The sequence below is a fragment of the Pterocles gutturalis genome, unplaced genomic scaffold, assembly GCF_000699245.1.
Source record: "Pterocles gutturalis isolate BGI_N339 unplaced genomic scaffold, ASM69924v1 scaffold23350, whole genome shotgun sequence".
NCBI lineage: Eukaryota > Metazoa > Chordata > Aves > Pterocliformes > Pteroclidae > Pterocles > Pterocles gutturalis.
The window spans coordinates 1-18,062 of NW_010146495.1; the positions used below are offsets into that span (position 1 = coordinate 1).

The 18,062-nt window shown below is 36.5% G+C and overlaps 1 protein-coding gene across 1 annotated transcript; it reads left to right on the forward strand.

The window, feature by feature from the left end:
• Positions 1–2,869: 2,869 nt before the first annotated feature.
• ITGBL1 (integrin, beta-like 1 (with EGF-like repeat domains)) lies at positions 2,870–17,828 on the forward strand (the record flags this gene model as incomplete). Its single annotated transcript, XM_010085774.1, has 5 exons — positions 2,870–3,011; positions 6,480–6,602; positions 10,152–10,292; positions 12,995–13,135; positions 17,682–17,828. Coding segments are annotated over exons 1-5 (592 nt in total), but the record flags the coding sequence as incomplete, so codon positions are not given.
• Positions 17,829–18,062: the final 234 nt, after the last annotated feature.

The window sequence follows — 18,062 nt, forward strand, 5'->3', positions numbered from 1 at the left end:
CTCTCTATCCATTCTCTGCCCAGCCTGTGACATTCTCAATCCCAGCCTGTGCTTGGGATTGCCTCGACCCGCATGCAGGACCTTGCACTTGGCCTTGTTAAATTCCATGAGGTTTGCATTGGCCCACCTCTCAAGCCTGTCAAGGTCCCTCTGGATGGCATCCCTTCCCTCCAGCGTGTCCACCACACCACACAGCTTGGTGTCATCGGCAAACTTGCTGAGGGTGCACTCGATCCCACTGTCCATGTCTCCAACAAAGATGTTAAACAACACTGGTCCCAGTACCGACCCCTGCGGAACACCACTTGTCACCGGTCTCCACTTGGACTTTGTCTTACTCTGTCATTTAGACATGGGAAGAGGAAAATCAGTCCTGCTTTTATTAAAGCATCTTTTCTTCACCAGCAGACATCAAACTGTTAAATCACAAGAGTGCCTAACATGGAAAATGCAAAGTCATTGTGATAAGTAATCCTTGAAAGTAAGGAAAATATAGGGAGGTGGTCATGTTTCGTCTTTAATTTTTTTAAGCTACCATGGGATTTATCACCATTTTCCAGAATGGCTTATGCTGTCACTTGTCAGTGAAGCAGAGTAATCACAAGAGTAGGTTTTTATTACATATTTTATATCCTATTTTTTTTCCTTGTCCATTACCAACAGAGGGTTATTCAGCAATTTTTAAGTTGGCAACTCCTGTTTCAAAACGAGAACTAACATGATTCTCATATGGTTCTGAACTATGGTTTTTTCAGCTATTGAGCCGTATCTTGTCTTAGGACCATCTTGGAAAGCAAACAAAATTTATTGAGCAACACAAGATACTCTTCTTTCTCTTTAAAATTTTCTATTTACAATAGTTATTTAAATTCCTTCTTAGTGGCAGTAGACTGGGCTTGTATTTTCAGGCAGTTGACTTGTGACTGCAGGCAACAGATGCATTTAAAATAGACTTCAATAAGATTCTATTTTTGAGATGTAGTGATTGGAAATGAATCTTCTATCAAATTAATATACATTAAAATTATATTAATTTTAAAATCAAATATTCTAGTTTAAAAGATTCACAATTTTTTTCACATTTGCTACCTAAAATTGTAAAGGAATGCTAAAGAACTACGTGAATAGAAATTTGCACCTGGAATTTAGTGTGGAACATAGAAACATAGAATCACAGAATCCTTAAGGATCATCATAATACATAATGAGCAACATAAGTAGTGTAAATTGTCAATGCATCTGCATATTTGGGTATTTCTAAAGAAAACGCATTTTAAAAAATAAACTTTCCTGACTTTTATAATTGTTCCTGATATTAGATTACAAATTTTAAGCAATGTATTGTTCAACTGATAGAAAGCTAGCATGCCGCATCTTAAGAGATTGAGCAGCTGAATAGGTTCTTTAAGTTCATAGAATCATAGAATAGTTTGGGTTGGAAGGGACCTTAAAGATCACAGAGTTCCACCCCCCCTGCCATGGGCAGGGACACCTTCCACTAGACCAGGTTGCTCAAAGCCTCATCCAGCCTGGCCTTGAACACCTCCAGGGATGGGGCATCCACAGCTTCTCTGGGCAACCTGTGCCAGTGTCTCACTGCCCTCATGGGAAAATATTTCTTCCTAATATCTAATCTAAATCTACCATCTTTCAGCTTAATTGCTTGTCCTATCCCTACACTCCCTGCTGAAGAGTGCCTCCCCACCTCTCCTGTAGGTCCCCTTGAAGTACACGAAGGCTGCTATAAGGTCTCCCTGGAGCTTCTTTTCTCCAGGCTGAACAACCCCATCTGTCTCAGCCTGTCCTTGTATGGGAGGTGCTCCAACCCTCTGACCATCTTCGTGGCCCTCTTCTGAACTCACTCTAACAGGTCCATGTCTTTCTTATGTTGAGGGCTCCAGAGCTGGACTCAGTACTCCAGGTGAGGTTCTATCTTGTTATCTATGCATTCTTTGTCATCACATTCACAAAATTTGTCACAGACCAGTCCATTTCCTTCTGAGTTGGACATTTACACCTGCCACACTGACATGTGCCTGTAAAGATTCAAGACAGTACTCAATGACTGCAGTTTATGGAAAGAGTTTCAGTAGTACATCAGAGATGATACGTATTTTATTTCTGAGACTTCACACTTAGCAAATAATCACAAGTAAACATAGTCCTATGAGAATCAAAATATACTACATTGCCAATATTGTGTCAATATTTAAAGACAAAAAACAGTTTTGGCCCAGCAGCCAAGTAGAGTCGAAGTGCCTGGGAGAAGACTGGAGGAAGCAGCCAGAGGAGACTTCAGGAAGAAGAAATTGTACCTTTCAGTAGAGGTAGGAGCTGCAGATACTGCTGCTGCATGAGGGAGTTATTGCTTGCCACTGTAGCTGGCCATCTCCACACTCCTTTTCAGGGTTTGTACTGTAATAGCTAATCCTGTGTCCTCAGGCTGCAGTTTCTAGCTGTTCTTTGCCTACAGCTATCCAAGGAGGTGAATGGAATTTCTGCACTTCGAGTTTTGTTGTAAACAAGTATGGGAATGAGAAAGAGAAGAAAGTAATAAGAAATCCCATCGTTCATACAGGATGTTTTAGTTCTGTGTTTCTTCTTAAAATAAGCATTCATTTGTAGACCCATCAAAATAACATACGTTAGATTTCAAAGTCATGGTGATTTCAGGTGTCTCTGCATATTTAAGATCATATTTAATAATTTCTACTTTTAATTGCATATGAAGTATGTAAAGTGAATCTGTTAATCATATTCATTTAAAACTATAATTGATGGAATCTCTTTTGAAAGCTGTTTTAGAAAATAACACTTTCTGAATGAAAAAAAGGACTTGACACCCTCTTTCCTTCCATTGCTAGGCCATGGGAAGTGTGACTGTGGGAAGTGCAAATGTGATGATGGCTGGTATGGTGAAGCTTGTCAGTATCCAACTACTTGCAATCTTACAAGGAAGAAAAGCAATGAAATGTGTAAGAATTCTCAAGATATCATCTGCTCTGGTGCAGGTAAGATGTCTTTTGTTGCTTTTGATAGCTTGATGTTCTCCCTGTGTTATCTTGAGCATCATTGTAATTTCTAATTAAGAATTTTGTGGAGTACGTTTCAAGAGACTGAGAAGTAACTGCATGTATACTAAAATGCTTAATTTTCCCATATGCACATTCCTGTGCATATGATGCACATTGATTCAGAAGGCCTACTTTAGTACTCTAGTTTATACATAGCTTTTTTAGGTTGATGAAACTGCAGCTGTCATGTATTTTACCAATCAAAATGTTCCGGTAATGGCATTAGCACAGAAAGTGATGTCATTTTTGTGTGTGTGTGTTTATAGCTTGCAGAAACGGCATTTGCAAATATCTTTCCAAGACATTTATAAGATGTACAACTTTTGAGACACTTTTGAGCTGTAACAATGATTATTAAAAACGTTGGTGGAAGAACTGATGAATCATTTTAATCGGGTACTTCCATCTTTACTTTTCTGATTTGGGGGCTCTCTTTTCTCAATTTTTTTTTAATTTTATAACTCATCCTAACATAAATAGGAAGCCCTTTCCTTGAAAAAATCAAAGGAAAAAGAAACAGCCTTTTAGAAGAATTCACTACACAATGGTAATATTTTAAAGGACATTTGCAACCAATCAAGACTTGAGACCAGAAGCTGCCTTCCAGTTTTTCCATTACATTGATCTCTGAATGAGAGAATATTTTAACAACCCCACTTTTGCTCACTATTGCTGGTCTTTAATTTCTGTCTGGGCCCATACATTTGCATACAACTAAGTTTCCCATAAGGTAGTTGCTGACATGAGCAAAGAACCCAAAGTATTAGTGGGATTTGCTACAGGGAAACTAGGCTCTCACAACAAGAAGTTGTGTGTTTTAAGCCTACAGCATACTGAGTAAATGATACATTTAATTTATGAGAATAATATAGATTATATGAAACTCGTGATTGTTTGGCTAACAAATGAGAGACACCTAAATGAGAAACTGACTGTCAAAGATAAGCATAGTTAATTGTGATCAGTCAAAGTACTTACACAAGAGTGTTAAGACCTTTTTTCCTCTTTCTTTCCTTGGCTAAAAGTGGCCCCAGACTCTTTGTCACCTGAGTTTTCACACAAAAACCAACATAGCTGAACAACCACCAGAGTGGCTGACAGGGGAATGTTTGTGAGATCAGAAGAAGAACAAATGCTTTTAGTTTTGCTGGTGTTAAACAGGACAGGAATTCCAATGAGACTGGCTAGGGAGTTTGGGGTAGCTGATTGGCTGTAGCCATAGATGTTGTGTCTTGATGGGATTGCCTTTCAAGCTACTGCCAACATTGCCTTTGGGGTCAGAGTACTTTTTTTTAATTGCCAGTAAGAAACGGGGAGGGATAACATGAGTTGTTGCAAAAACATCCTCTGCTGTCACACAACTAACCATTTATTGCAATTATTTTCATTAATCAACCAAGATCTATCTAAAAGTTAACTTTTCTGACTCAACTAGTCATTTATCAGAGCAACCAGGGCATCCTACCTAAACCAAGATTTCTCTATATGAGCAAATTCCACTTCTAGTCAATGGGAAGGAGTGGACACTTTTAGGACACTGTCTGTCTGAACCTATTTAGGTGCCCCATTTACAAATCAATTTACCATTTAATCTTTGTTCCTGTTTGGGAATTATCTGTAGACAAAAGAGTTTTCTCAAAGTTTTTATTTGTATTTTTTCCAAGCAATTCCAGCAAATAATTCCAGTTCTGTAGCTTACTTATGTTATCAATTTTGTTATTATTATATTACATTAGCTCTTGCAAACATTTATAAATTTTACTTTTTTAGGTTAGCCATGTACGTCACAGAGGCTTGTTCTGTTCTTTGTTTAGATAAATACGATGTTTGGCAAAACTTGTGCTATACCTGTAGTTGTGAAATGGTTTCTGCAAACTAGTTGTGTAATATCAGCATAAAACTTCTATTTTGGAGGACTTATTTTGGGTCAATAACCATGTTTTCTATCATAGAATCATAGAATCATAGAATCTTAGAATCATAGAATGTTTTGGGTTGGAAAGGACCTTAAAGATGATCAAGTTCCGACCCCCCTGCCATGGACAGGCATCATCCAGCCTGGCCTTGAACACCTCCAGGGATGGGGCATCCACAACTTCCCTGGGCAACCTGTTCCAGTGTCTCACCACCCTCACAGTGAAAAACTTCTTCCTAATGTCTAGTTTCAATCTACCCTCTTTCAGCTTATACCCATTACCCCTTGTCTTCTCACTTGCAAAGCATTTGGGAGTCCTGTGGGTACTTAAACTGATGAAGAATCTCAGGCAGACCCGTGTTGTCAAACCACTCACTAGTCTGACATGGGTAAAACCCATCCTACTTGTGACAAATCATCAAGTGCCTTTATTATATCTCTTAACTTTCTTGCAAGATCTAATCTTTTCTGAGACATCACCCACAAAGTAAAGAAAAATGAACCCTAAAATGTTACAAGTTAAATTGAGTCAAATAACAAGATATTACTGTGACGGTTCCTACAATTCTTCAAATGAATGAAATAACTTGTGAACATCAATGCCACTGGGATAAGAGAAGCTCTTGGTGTGTAAATGACAAGTGGTTGGCGAAAACTATATTAAATATGAGTATAGAACTCATTAAATATGTGTATAGAGTACTGTCAAGAGTTTTAGTAAATATCACAGAACTGGTTGTTTAATGCTTTTAACATGCACTTTATAGAAAAAATGTTGATATGCTATTAAAATCCTTATGGCTTGTTTGCTAGCACTCTGAATGTATTTCTCTGCAATTAGTTTGTCTGTTGTGCAATTAATGTAATTGCTTTCTAGATTGTGTCCTTTTTTTCCTGACATGTGATCATAAGCTCCTCATGCAGATGTTCTTCACTGATGTTTTCTTCCTTTGATCCCTGTCTTTTTCTACAAGGCTGGACTTTTTAAATCTGGAGCCTTACAGATGTTAACTAGAAAAGTGACTGGAAACCAGAGTGCAAAGGAACTTTGTGAACTTAGGCAAACATATTTTCAGTTTGTCAGTAGCCATGGTGTTACTCTCCTGTAGCATGGCTATGGAACTGGACAAAACCAGGCTTCATTCTTGATAAGATAACTGAGTTAAATTTACTACTTTCAGTAGGCAGAAGGTATAATTTCCAAAGCTGGTGTCATACCTCAGGTGTATGAACTCAGACAGACAACTCCAGGAGTAAATTTCTGTTAGGAAAACATGATTCTGCTTATTAAGAACCACTTGAATATTGTATCCATTTACAGCTAAGATTAGGCTTTTTTGTTGATGTGGATTGTTTCGGGGTGTCTTTATTTGGCTGGATGATCTTTAGATTTGAGCCTTCTCAGAAACAAAGTATGTACCATCTCTGATGGACTAATGAAACTCTTTCCATAAACTGCAGTCATTGAGTACTGTCTTAAATGTTTACAGGCACATGTCTGTGTGGCAGATGTAAATGTGCAAACTCAGAAGGAAATGGACTGGTCTATGGTAAATTTTGTGAATGTGATGACAGAGAATGCATAGATGATGAGACAGAAGAGATTTGTACAGGTATGTATTTTACTGAGTACAAGAAGGACAGTGAAGATTAATACAGGCTGTTATAAAATAATTTAATTGTATGGACCTACAAAATGTCTTTACTGAATGTATGACAAAATAAAAGTAACGATATTTGCAAGAATTTAGCTTGCAAATTGTAAGTGGGAATTTCAGATGCAGAAATGTGCTAAGCAGAAGGTTAAAAAATGAAGAAATCCTGTGACGTCCTCTTCTCTTTGGAAGAACTGCAAAGAGGATTATACAAGGTAATTGACTAAAGTAATTCATAGCTTAGCGTGTCTGTCTTTGGTAGGCTATAAGAAATGTGAATGTTTTATGGCACAGATGAGAGCAAGATGGAGGACATAGAAAAAAATACAAAAGAAAAAAGAAAAATAGATTATTAAGAATTTTGCAAGGTAGCAAAAATTAAAAAGAACAAGAATACATGAAGGATGAGAACTCAGAAGCAATTCAGGAGATAAAAAGGAAAAGGAAAGAATTAAGAGAAATTTCATTTGTGATGGGAAAGGCAAGAAAATAAATGTAGAGAACTCTGCTGACAGATAGAAAAGCACCCAAAATTCAAAATGTGCTTTAATTTCATTATAAGATAGGAACTTGGCAATTAAATACTTTGTAATACACACTATTTATGGCATTATAAATGTTGCTTACTATATTACTAGGGAGGCTCTTCCTTGAGCCAGAAGGTGCTACAAATATTTTTCAAGCTATACACACCATACTCTGTATGCGTACAGGAGGATTCAGAACTGCTCTTAGACTATTCATACTCTGATAATTGTCTGCATGTGTGTGTGTGTATAAAGAGAGAGACTACTTGTGTAAAATAGCTTTGTCTTCATCCTTACACAGAGAACAAAATAAATTCTGTTTATTTAAGAAAAGAAAAAGAACTTTTTTTTGCACAGGATTAGGTAGGGATTTTAAATGAGGGTAAACAGAATGGTCTTCTGAAGTCCAAATCCAGGAGGAGTAGAGTACAATATTTCCAGTAATTGCCTGAAATAAAATAAAAGGAGGACAATAATTTTTATGTGCCAATGATCCCATTTATATTTATTTGCTTGTAATCATTACATATGGTACAATACTAACTAAATAAATTTACCATTTATTTAGTTACAGTAAATTCTTCTGCTGCTGTTTTTTTTTCAGGTTTTCTTTCCCCACCTCTGTTGCTGCTGGTTTATATCATTAGGCTTTTCTTTGCTTTTATTTCCCCTTGCTTTGTCCAATGGTGCCATATTCCAGAACAGACCAGATGCATCTCTGTAACAAACTAGGTTTATGTGTATGCATAAATCAAAGTATGCTGAAGGAAGAGGTCAAAAAGGATGGCAGATTCAAGTCTCTAAGGTCTGTGGTTCATGAGTATGCAAAGCTATGTAAGGTCTGGAGCCTTCTAAAGTGAATATAAACTAATAGTGTGCTTGACTCGGTTAGGTTTTTGTAAGCTGAAAAGCTTATGAAAATAGCTTATCAATGTTAGATTTTTGCCTTACATAACCATACGTTGAACCAGGCCTTATGCAGAAAAGTGGACAGCATATGAACTGAAGGTCAAAGGTACAAAACTTCATCGCAGAAAAAGCAGACTCCACATGCCTATCTGGTTATGGCTTCTCTCTCCCACTCTGATGTCTCCTTTCATACACTCTGTCCCATCTTTCCTTCCACAGGATTTCCACCACAGGAATCATTTAGGTTTATTCATGGAGTATAGCTTTATTAATGATGTAGTGAAGAAATGGTGTTCCAACCCAGTTTAGCTTAGCTAGCAATGGCTCATGGATACTCTTTCAGACAGGGTGAACCTGATCAGTGCCTGTTGTATTTTCAGTTTGTGTAGCACCTGCTTTAGTTGCTACATACCCTTTATTGCCCTTGAAGGTAGAGAGAAGTTTTTAAGATTTTAGTTGTCTTCAAAGAAAGCCAACTCAGGAGGATCAAAGTAATGAAAAAACAAAAGCTTCTATTTACACACATGTTTTTAAAGCCTGCAGCTGTGAGCTGGGATTTTATCCTGAAAAAGCATACAAAGCCATGCTGAGATATGGATAACATGCATTTTAATCTTTGCACAAAGGGATTGCATTTTTTAAGCAATTCAGTTCTTAGATAGAGCAGAGTTACAAAGATGTATCAAGTTTTTCAAGCCTCAGTTGGGTTTTTATCGGTCAGTTGACTGTATGACTTTTTGTTTGACTTCACATAAACTTCAGAATCAAATTGCAGCTTATTTTTAATAAAGTATCATGGTTTCTAGCAAATTAAATTCTGATTCTGATCTTTTTTATCCAAGGCTTTTTTGCTCTAATGGAGTGATTTTGTCTTCAGTCAAGGGCAAGAGGTAGTGGCCAATTGTATAATTTAATTCATATCTATTTGGGGACTATACAAGTGTGAGTGAAGAATGAAGCAGTGATGTTTTAATCTGAAAAAATTGCCAGTAGATCAAATTAATTTACTTCTTCACCATTTTGCCCTTTATTTCTTTTTGACGGTTCAAGAACAATCCTTTGGTAATAAGCAATATTTTAGACTGTCTTTGTTGTTTAGTTATCTATGTAAGATGATATTTTATCTTTTGTTATTTTTGTACATAAAACCAAACCATTACAATGAAAAATCCACGTGTGATTGTAAAAACAGGAAAAAATTGTATTCCGTAGGTCTAAATTTGCACTCTTGATAGTTAAGGATACAAGTTGACTAGACTTTGATAGAGGCAAACAGATCTATGGAGCTTAACATACCTAGAGGGAAAAAAGGACAAGATCCTGACTTGATGTTTCTAGTAAAGAATTAACTTATAGCTTTAAGATTAGTAAGAGTCGCAGCTACTTAATTTAAATGCTTTGTGTCATTGAAGCACATGGCAGAAGTACCTTATTGGATCAAAATGTTTAAGAGCTGGTTTCACCAAGCCTCAGATGACCCAACTATCTTTTTGGGAGATGTGTGATTAGTTAAATGAACATCTAAAAGATTAATTTTACTAATTCTTGTCTTTCATGAGCTGGTTTAGCCATGTTCAAAAATCTTCTTAACAGGTAAGAAAGGAAGCCATACACAATATAGACAGTTTGTAGTAAATCAGGGATCCTCTACTGGAGTTATCTGAGGAGTCAAGAACACACAATGCTTTCTTAGACATGCCAAGTTTGGTGGGCAAGTGTGTTCCATCTTAACATTTAAAGCTGTGCTTAAATTTTAACTATTACTTTTATGGTCTTCCAAATCGACCTATAAAACTTCAAAAATTAAGCTTACAAATATGAAAATATTGATGTTCCTTCCTTAGTGTTTATTGATTAGATTTAATCTGTGATTAAATGAAAACATGTTCTAAAAAAGACTTGGGGAAAGTATAATTCAGGTATCCTTTGTCTTATTTTATGTAGGCATATATGGTCTACAAATTGTTTCTGAGTCTAGCACTGAAAGTTTTTAAAAGAAAAGTTCAAACCAGGTAAATTGTTAATGCTGTTTAAAAACTTGCCTCTTTCTCACTGTGTAAAATCTGTAAAGGCCATGGGAAGTGTTACTGTGGAAACTGTTACTGTGAGGCTGGTTGGCATGGAGATAAATGTGAATTCCAGTGTGACATCACCCCCTGGGAGATCAAGAAAAGATGTACATCTCCAGATGGCAAAATCTGCAGCAACAGAGGTGTGTCATTTGCACATTCCTTCTATGCATATTTATATAGCTTGCTTTTGGTTTACAATACACATTTTCTGTACTAGTGTTTGCTAATAATTTCTAGTTTGTTCTCACTCATTTCAAATCTGGATATATGTTTCCAAGTGAGTGGGTAGATACGTGTGTTTTGGTACAAACTTTTACATATCCACAGCTGTTTTTAGATTAAGCTGACCCAAGTTGTTCTCATCCTTCATCCTTCATTTTAGTAGTGAGACTGAGCAGGATAATTTGTTATATCCACTTTGGTGAGAGACCTATCCTGCAGAATAAAATACTGAAAGATTTTTGACTTTAAATGGATTGGTGCTGTAAGGCCAACAGGACTGTATGTCAATTCACGCTCAAAGAAGACCAAGGACCCACAACTGTTAAGGGAAAATGAAAAAACAAAGCTTTTAATTTCCACTGCAACCTGAAAAAGCAACTAAGAAGTGTTCAGTAAAAATGCTGTGGAATGCATACGGACCTGGAAAGGTAGACTTCACACAATATTTCTAACTACATGGCGTTTTATCTGCACAAAGTCCCAGAATTTGAATTTTACCTTATACTTCAGCCTAATTTTGCCATTTTGAAAACAAAAATAGCACAAAATAAGGTTCCTTTTCACTAGCTGCTATGTTTGGCTTCATCGAACAAAGAGTTAAAGAAATGTCGGGTGTTTTTTTGTCAATAGTCCAGAATAATTACAGTAGAACATAAGCTCAAGTCACACAGATACCTCTCTTAAAAAAATCTCTACTGACAAAACGTGCTGTAGTGTGAACATCTAATTATCCTGAGAGTATTTAGAAAACTCTCTTTTCTAAATTATGAGGAAATTGAAAGATTGGCTCAAATACAGAGATCGTGTAGGCTCATTTAGTCTTGGGACTTCAACAGTAAAAATTTTTCTGTAATTCTGGAAATAATAAATATCGTAGTGGCTTCAGATCAGATGCTTTGTTTGCACCAAGAAAGTAATTTCTTGTCAAAGAACTTCTTGCCAAAGCAATGTCTTGTTCAAATTTGAAATTTTAATGTGCAAGTATTTCTTTAAATTCACATTTTAACTGGGAAAAATGAGGACAAATAGTATAGCTGATATTCTGAATAGCTGCAAACTCCTATACAAAGATACATTCATGGGATACTTCTGTATTTTTATCTTTCATGTATTTGATTTTGTCTACATAAAAAATTTGTAGGCTTTTAACTACATAAAGTTGCTTTTCAACACAGTATTTCTACTCTCTTTAGTCCTATTTACCCAGTTTTCTGTGTTTATACATCCTGTGATAGAGGTGCAGTTCATGTTGTCAGTCTTGAACCTTCTAAAAATTAAATATCAAGGTTAACCTTGCTGTCCAGCCTCCTTCAGTGCTAAGATGGATAACTTGTCTGTATCTTTCCACCAACTTTCTAGTCAATCAGCTGAAACCAGATGTGAACCTTTAGATTTTTTAAGCTTAGGTGAGATGGTGTTTTGCTTTGCAATATCCAGGACAGCTGATCCAAATTCACTTTGAAGTTGTTTCTGGGAGGATTAATCACTCTCCAGAGGCATTTCCTCATTTTCTGTTTTTTTGTTTCTTGGTTTGTTTGTTGTAATTCTCTTCTTCGATGATGTCACTGAATTGTGAAAATACCTCTCTTGGTGGCTTTAGCACTAAACAGGGCAGCAGCTATTTCTGCTTCATGTAACTACCATGCACACACAATTCCATAGACTTTCTCTTTTTAGAGAATGTGCCCGTATTTATATGTACTCTTTCATCACCCTGTCCTCTTGTCCTCAAATGCATTATATTTTTCAGACTAATCTGAATAAGAAGACAAAGGCTTTGGTGGAGTAGCAGAAGGTGAAGCTACTCTCCAGGAAATGAACTGCATGCACCTTGTAAATTTAGGCTGCTTCTTTGTGCCTCTTGGCACCTCAGAAAAAGTAGTGAGTGTATGGCCCTGAAACAATTTTGGATTTCTGAATAAGAAAACTGTCTTCTTTTTTTTTTTTTGTTCTGATATTTCCTAAGTATGTAGGATGCATGTTTTCTGTGTATTGTTAAGGTTGTGCTGAGTTAATATCTGTTGTCATATTTCACATTTCCCTTCTTTTTGTAAACAACAGGGTGTAGCCCTGAATATTGACCTGGAAAAAGTGAAAAAGTATCATTTTCATGTAGATCTGTGCTGATGTTCTTGTTAGGTAAAGAGTGACCTCCTAGCCATTTACAACTGGATTAGAATTCGGTTTTCCTTGTACTTTAAATGTTTATGCTTTAACAATTATTAATGATCCACTGTGCCCAAGCCCAAGTCATTTAAACAGCACTGATTTTTACTGTCATTAGTGTCAGGGCAAATTACTGTTGATGTCAAAGATTTACGATTTTTCTGTGCACTACATTTTTCTGTTGTTTCCTAACAAGGCTCAACTGCAAAAAGAAACTTAACAGGAAGCCAATTTGTTTGTATAAAGTATTACTACTAAATAATCACAGAAGGTTTTAAATCACAGAAGATGAGCATATGCTCATGATTAACACTTGCAGCTTTGACACTGCACTCCTGTAAGAGCAGAAAATTCGCAGGTGTAAATTCCTGTAATCAAACTACTATTACCCTACATTGCTCAGTTAATCTTCTATCTCTGTCTCTCTGTCTCTTTCTCTCTCTCTCCTTCTTAGGCACATGTGTGTGTGGGGAATGCACATGCCATGATGTGGACCCGACTGGTGACTGGGGAGATATTCATGGAGATACTTGTGAGTGTGATGAAAGAAACTGCAAAGCAGTGTATGATAGATATTCTGATGACTTCTGTTCAGGTAAGGAATATATTTAAAAGGAATTTATGTGTAGTTTTATAAAAAAAGCATCCAATCAGTCTGATCTTGCTCTTCCTTTGCACTCCAATTCTCCTTCTCCTAGCTTAAAATATATCAAGCTTTAGCTCTGTGGTTGTATTTTTGGGACTGGATGTTTTAAATTAAAAGATATAATTCTGTAAAAAAAAAAAAAAGGTCTAAAGCTTTCTTAAAACGTCTTTTTTTTTCTATGCTTTTACCAAATACAAAATACTTTTGATTGTCCATCTGCCTTCTAATATCCTTGTTTTCAAAGTAGCCTAAGATAAATTGGAGAATGGTTGAAACTTTAAAGTATATATGTAACTTTCCCTGGGGAAATTTAAATTTGAAATTTTTTTATATCAAATTTTATTAGTTATGTCATGTTACGTGTCAGGAAGAGGACAAGTGAGAGGAAGAAATTTGAGGAAAAATGAGTTAATGAGTTAATCGAAAACAGTACCCTGAGAATACCAATTGGCCTGAGAACAAGCAGAGCATCAATACGTGGAAAATATGTGTGGTCCAGCTACACATCACTGACTGTACATCTTAGACACATACACCTTCCTTTTTTCTTCTACTTGTACTTCAGAGCACTGTATTCAAACTAAATAAAGTCCGCAGCCCATCCAAGATTTGTGGTGTATTTAGATGGATACTCCATGTATCAAATAACAAAATCTGAGATCCTCAGTGAGACCGTGCATACAATTTTGTACAGTTACTGATAAAGATGCTACTACTGGGCAGGAAGGAAGGACTTTCATAAATACACAGCATGCAATTTGTACACACAGGAACTTTGCAAAAATAAGTGTGAGTGGTTTCAGATGGACTTGACAAATTACAGGTTGTGTCCTCTAATGTGTCCTGTAGAAATCTTATCTGGCCTAATCAATGCTCGTAAGGAAGCAGTCACATCAAGGAAGATAATGATGTTGTATATTCTCCTTCTGTTACTAGAATGAGAGACCCCTTATAGAAAGATAATAGGAGTTGTTTGTAACAGGGAGAAAAGGCTGAAACAAACACGATACCTAAAATTCTCAGCCTCTTCTTTGCCTGTTATAAAGGTGGGAGGTTTCTCAACTGTTGTGGGTGTTGTTTTTTTTTTAAATAAATATTGATGAATCACCAGCTAATAAAGCTGGAGGAAAAAAAAAGAAACATTTTTTGAAAACCTTCATTGTATTAATTTGCTTGCCACTGTTCTGGCCGCCTACAAATGTCATATAGGTTTATTTAAGTAATAAGTTGGAAGGATGTAGAACTGCAGACATGAGAGCAGTAGGAGAATTAAGTTTGGGATGTTGTCAATTTTTGAATGCATTATTGTGTTGCTGAGTATGTTTTTAGCACTCAGGGATTGATCAAAATATCAGCATCAGCTAAGGAATACAAAGCTGAAAAACAATGTGGTAAATGTGTTCTGTAACTAAGGGTGAACACAAGAGTTTCAAGCCTAATTAGATTCAAGCAAACCTGTGGCATCTACAGCTAATGCCGCATCATTTAAACAGGGCTTTAATGCCCCCTTTCCCAGATGTTATTGCCATTGCTGCCAGTGCTGCCCAGTGTGGTAATAGTAGTAAGAAACAGAGTGTAAGAAAGTATGGACAGTTACAGAGGAGTTGAGGGGAAGGTGTAGCCATTTGACATTGGATTAAGGACTGGTAAAATGTTCTTTATTAAGCAGACGTAACTGTAAATGAGCGAACCTTATGAGAGATACAAAAGGAGGTACTCATATGGCTTGCTTGATGTAACTAAAACCCATGTTGAAGTATAGCTTAGTTGTTCTATCTAATCAGCAAAAATTTTAGTGCTGCTTCTTATTCCTATCCCTTCGCTTTCCATTATGTTTTAGAAGAACCTACTTTAGCCTTAGCTGGCCTAGTATGCATTCCTCAAGTAGATTGTGCAAAACTCTCCATTTTCACATGAAGCAGTGTGAACAATGTCTTACAGTTGTGCTGTTTAGTCCTGTTTCAGAAATGGACAAGATGCATAAGTATTAATTTTGTTTTATTCTGATAGACAGACAGAATATGCAATTAAATTAAAGACTTACGAGCAGAATTGTAGTTGGACAGCTGTTTTGTTTTTTTAACGTGAAGTAAATTTACTTAGTGCACAAAGTGTGCATGTGTTAGGTGTGTCTGCAAAATCTCCTAATTTTTCTCAAAATTATTTGTAAATTGTTTTAGGATGAACCCAAGAGGGATTAGTCAGATTAGAGAAAATAATCCATCTCTCTTAAAACCTATGCCAAATGGAGCTGATTAATACAAAACTTTTCCTGTCTTGTTCTGCCTACGTAGTAGGTAGAGACAGGAAATTACATTGTTCCGAGTGGCAGATTGAAATGATAGGAAATCATGTTTACATGTAAAGAGTTTTACTGTAACTGAATGAAATGCTATGTTTATTTCATAAACTACAAATGACAGGAATAGGCAGCCCTGCTGTGAGGATTTAACATCACACAACAACAGCTCCCTGCAGAATCTTCATATGGCTTGGGGAGACTGTCAGTTTGTGGTAACTCATACTGCAACCAGATGCCTTCTTTTAACATTTGAAGTGCTGCTCAATGTGTTATTGAATTATTTTCTTTCAGAGGTGTTCATATTATTAAAGTGACTCTCTTCCTTTAAAGAGAGAATAGCTTTCATGACTTAACATAGAAAGAAAAACAGCTTCTGTAAGAAAACGCCTACATTCACATCTCATTAACTCATTTGTTGTGTCTCTAGCAGATAAAATATCATATGAAAGAACATAATCCTCTCGTAAGTATCTATCAGGATCAGGGAATGTATGTGCAATTTGAAACCTTTTGGCTGGTACACATGAAAGCAAGAGACAGAATCCTAGAATCACAGAATGGTTTGGGTTGGAAGGAAACTTAAAGATCATCGAGTTCCAACTCCCCTGCCATGGGCAGGGACACCTCCCACTAGACCAAGTTGCTCAAAGCCCCATCCAGCCTGGCCTTGAACACCTCCAGGGATGGGGCATCCACAGCTTCCCTGGGCAACCTGTGCCAGTGTCTAACCACCCTCACAGTAAAACATGTCTTCCTAATAGCTAGTCTAAATCTACTCTCTAAAGAAGAGGAAGCCTTTAACGCGTTTCAAGGAAAACAAATAACTAGTGTAAATAAAAGTTATTCCTCTGAAATTAATAAAAATGCATTCTGGGAACTACTCTGATAGTTCACAGAATGCTTGCTTCTTCCCATTTTCTCCTTGTGAGTGGATAAATGCATAAGTTTTAGAAATACAAGCCAGTCTTAAAATGCTTAGAAATGCTTAAAATACTTAAAATGGTTAGAAAGAGATATAAAATCTGTGTTGCTGTGGTTGTCAAGAAGAAATTGGATAGACAAGTGAACATCAGAGCAATGCTTTGGGGTCCTGAGTCCAATGAATGATGACTATCTGAAAACTGAGAGAAAATCTAACTTGCTGTCAGACCTCTTGCAAATAAATATTTGATTTTGTGGCAAGGAACGTTTTTGCTGACAAAACCATAGAATCATAGAATGGTTTGGATTGGAAGGGACCTTCAAGATCATCTAGTTCCAACCCCCCTGCCATCAAGGCTTGATGCTCAAATTTTCCTCATCCAGTGAAAGGAACATTTTATATTGCCAGGGTCCCACTGCTTTATGCAAAGAACATTAAGCTCACAATGAAGAGAGACAGACAATTAGCTTGGGTTTTCTTGTTCTGGATATGTTAGCATTCAGTTAGAAGAAGCAGATTGGTTGTCTTTCCAGGTTACGTTCTCAGAAGATATCCACCCCTAACTTCTTGGCTGTCACATTTTTTTTGAAGAAACTTCACAGATAAGCTTCTGTTTAGTTAAGTTGCTTTTTTCCTTACTTTAGCTTGTGCAGTGAAAGTTGCATTTATATTGCTGTGTTCAGACATGGTCAGGAAGAGTCAAATGAGATAATGAGATACCAAAACCACATCTGACCACCCTATGGAAATGAGAATTGATTATGTCCAGTATTTTCATCTGGACATCACAATTTAGTAGAGGGCAGTGGTTTAAAAAATGGAATTGGTGTGGCATTGCTCGTCTCTAGTGGATCACACTGATTGCGAGTAGATTAAAGATAGTGTTGATATATTACTTAGAGAAGTTTCTGCAACTGTGGTAGAAAAAGAAAAGCATGAAGATAAATGAAACATTGCCTTATGATGACCCAACTTCTCCAGACAGTGAGCAAATGTGTATTTGCAGGCTCTAGTCCTCCCTTTCTCATGAAGTGTGTGTGAGAGGTGGCAAAATAACCCTTAAGAGAGATAATTAAAAGGAAATACACCTCAAAAGAAACTATATTACAGAGCCATTGTCAGAAAATAGTAGATAATAGTGAGTTAATTGTATTTTATTTACAATCTGACTATTTAGTGAAACCAGAAATTTGATTAAGTTCATCTAATCATGAGGTTTTAATACCTGTCATCAGTATGAAAACTAATCTTTAGTTGTTTTCATTTTAAAGGTCACGGACAGTGTAATTGTGGAAGGTGCGACTGTAAAGAAGGATGGACTGGGAAGAAGTGTGAACATCCACATTCTTGTCCATTGTCAGTTGAGGAAAGTGCTAAGAATTGCCAAGGAAATTCTAATTTACCTTGCTCTGGAAGAGGTAAGTCCATTTCTGGAAGAATTTTCATGTCCTTAAAATATACTTCCATTAAAAGAATTTTTACAGATATGCAGAATTACTGGTACTGAAAAATGTAAACTTTCTTGGCTTACTGTGCATGAATCACACCTGCATACCTTCTGAGTTATGAGAGGGGAGGAGAAGGATCTGTCATCTGCTACTTTGTATTTTATTTTACATATCTTAGCATTTGTTTTGGAGGTTTCCAGAGAT